Below are 3151 nucleotides of genomic sequence, written 5' to 3' on the forward strand. Positions count from 1 at the left end.
GACTTCGTTTGTGACTTGGTCACATGGCACAAGAAACATGTTCGAAATATGTTCGAAATTAAAACGGATAAACATGCACTCATTTAATGAAAATGATTTTTCATTTCTAAGCATTAAAAAATTAATATATCACGAGACTCAAATCCGATCCAAGCCAGACATATGGCTGCGCACGCAATAATCAAGAGTGTGTGCGCAACTGCACGGAATTCTCCCATTTACTAATTAAACTTTTTCGATTCACACTATACACTTAATTCAACACTTCTGTTTATTTCTTTACCAAATTTCCCTCCAAATTACCGACTTGTTCCAACAAAACTTCACGGTAATTTTGCCAAATTTACCATGATAAATGCACTTATATATCATGCTTCTGCGTTTCGATCTCCATCATCACTACTAAAATATAAAATACATATACTATAGGGAACAAATATCTGGCGATATGAATGACCTCTGACAGCAGTAGTAGTCGTTTTGATGGGAATCCTTTCACTTGCTGTAGTGGTAGCACCAAACCGTGCACCATGATATGATATATTGGAGTAGTACAATACAACAACCCCAAGTAACGGAGTAATAATATTATTGTCACAATATTATTGTCACGGAAAATTAACTCAACAAATTATTACCCATGAAGACACAAAATGGATACATTGACATCAATAATAATTTGAAGAAAAAAAAAAAACATAATTTAATGTATTATAAGTATCGATATTATCCTTGTGTTTGACACAGATGTATGTTCAACACCGAAACACGTCGAGTATCCGTACTTAAAGGTATAATAGCTCTCATTTATGGGTATGTTATGAGCTAGGAAGCTTGTTTAATTTATAAGCTAAAATAAAATAAAAGGTAGCTTGAAAATGCAGCAGCCACATTCTGGATCAAAACATAGAAATAATAAAGCCAAAATTCAAGCAAAAAGTGGTGCTATATAGATAAAGTAAGAGAAAATTAAATTAAAATATCATATACTAGTGTTAAAAAAACAAAGCAAAACAACATACATATATAAATAATAAAAACCTATGTACCCTATTTTGTTAGTGGTTCTGATCATCAATCATCACTCCAAAGTTCAAACAACATCCACATTACCAAAAGATAAAAATAAATTTAAAGAAAATTAAAATTAACATGATCTAAACTAAATTAAAAGCACCAACCCTTGTTCATATTAATCACTTTCTTCATAACTTTTTCTTCTTAATTAATTATCTACCATGATCCACCACCTAACATACCATTCCAATAACCACTTGCATCACCACCTTGATTTCTATTGTTCTGCTGCTGATGATGATGATGCTGATGATCAAATTCACCACCACCATTTGGAACTTGCTGCTGCTGTTGCTGCTTATTATTATTCAACTGATGATCTTCCACAACAGGAAACAACATCCTTGCACCGCTGCCGCCGCCAACACCACCACCAGAACCTTCTTGATTAATCCCTTGTAAACCACCATAACCATTCTCAAACCCTTCTAAACCAAAATTAACACCAAGCTTAAAATCTTGCAAAGCAAAACCACTTGAATTATACATTGCACTACCTTCAGACAAAGTCATAGGCATAAAAGAATTCAAACCCCTAGATGAAGAAGCAGTTTTCAAAAGCTCCATAGCACTTGTAGTTTTATCCTGTTCAGTACTATAAGGAAGTTCAATAAATTTAGATATAGTATTATTATAACTATCCTCATTTGTTTGTGGTGGATAAGCTAGGTTAAGATCTTGTCCTTGATGGATCTTAGGGTTTTGAGAAGCAGATTGTGGAAAATTATGATTATGTGTAGAAGTAGTCAGATCAGGATTAATTATAATATTTTTTGTTATTGATGATGAAATAGGTTGAGATTGATGAGGTTGTGATTGTGAAATTGAAGGTGATGATGATGATGATGATGTTGATCTTTTGTTTTTTCTTGAACCACCACCTACAGGTACATTTCTTAAAGAACCACCTTCAGTCCAATATCTTCTACAAGTTTTGCAAAAGTATCTTGGTTGAGAGAGGCTATAATTGTTGTAGTAACAAAATTTTGTGTTTGTTGAATTGCACCTTGGACAATTTATAGCTTGATCTTTTTGTGGTCTTGCTCTTCTTTCTATCAAAGATGCTGGTGGTTTTGAATTTGATGTTGATCCATCCATTTGTTTAACCAATCCAATATTACCCTAATTTTTTCAAAATAATAAAATATATATATATATATATATGAGAAATAATAAAGAAAGAAAAAAACAAGAAGAAGTTGCTTTTTTACACTTTGAAGAAGGTAGTACTAGTAGCAATAATAATACAAACAAATTCATCAACTTTTTCTTGGGAAAAAGAAAGGTGAAGTATGTTTAAAAGAAGGAAAAAATTAAATGAAATAAAAAAGGAAAAGGATCTATAAAATAAAAAAAGACAAGAACAAAAATTCTAAATTTTTAGTCAAGGATATAAAGTGAAAAACTTCCTTAAGAAATATGTAGTGACTAACAATAATCAAGTAAAACATGTTTATTTATTATTATGGTTGAAAATTAATCACAAATCTTAGAGCAGAGATTTTATATGATGATTATAAGAAGGAAAGAAAATAGAAAAAGTTGAAAGGTTACCTGTGCCCACTGAGCTGTGTCCATAGATTTAAGATGAAAAATGGAAAAAAGGAAAAGGTGTATGAGTCTTGTTCAGAGAAAGAAAAACAAGCACTTTTTTCTTTCTAGTTTCTAGAGGAGGGAGAGTGAAAAGCAAAGTGCATAAAGCTTTTGAGAGATGGAATTGGAATATAGTAGTAGTAGTACTAGTAGTGGTAGTGGTTTCATTTCAATTTCATATAGTAGTGGTACTATTATTACACACATGAAAGGGTAAGATGGTAATTTTATAAGAAATTCTAATTACTATATGATGTGATGACACGTACTTGAAATTTGTGTATAGGACATGAAGCCTACTTGTGTGATAAATAAAGTATTTTACATGAGTCAATAATATTCTTTCTTGGTGTCTTTTTGTAGAAGCTAGTATAGTGGAATTTTAGTCGGTTAAGATCAGAGAAGGAGAAATGCCTTTTTCTACATACTATTCTTTCCTCATCAAGTGTTTTGACTAATTACTCATACTTTTTCTTCAAAA

The 3151-nt window shown here is 31.4% G+C and overlaps 1 protein-coding gene across 1 annotated transcript; it reads right to left on the minus strand.

Annotated features, from left to right (window-relative positions):
- Nucleotides 1-969: 969 nt before the first annotated feature.
- On the minus strand, nt 970-2836 carry LOC123909226 (dof zinc finger protein DOF4.6-like). Its single transcript, XM_045960025.1, has 2 exons — nt 2632-2836; nt 970-2199 (listed from the first exon to the last, which is right to left on the minus strand). The coding sequence occupies exons 1-2, from the start codon at nt 2653-2655 to the stop codon at nt 1234-1236; spliced, it is 990 nt and encodes a 329-aa protein (XP_045815981.1). The 5' UTR covers nt 2656-2836; the 3' UTR covers nt 970-1233.
- Between the last annotated feature and the right edge of the window lie 315 nt (nt 2837-3151).

This window comes from Trifolium pratense, linkage group LG2, assembly GCF_020283565.1.
Source record: "Trifolium pratense cultivar HEN17-A07 linkage group LG2, ARS_RC_1.1, whole genome shotgun sequence".
NCBI classification, from domain to species: Eukaryota; Viridiplantae; Streptophyta; class Magnoliopsida; order Fabales; family Fabaceae; genus Trifolium; species Trifolium pratense.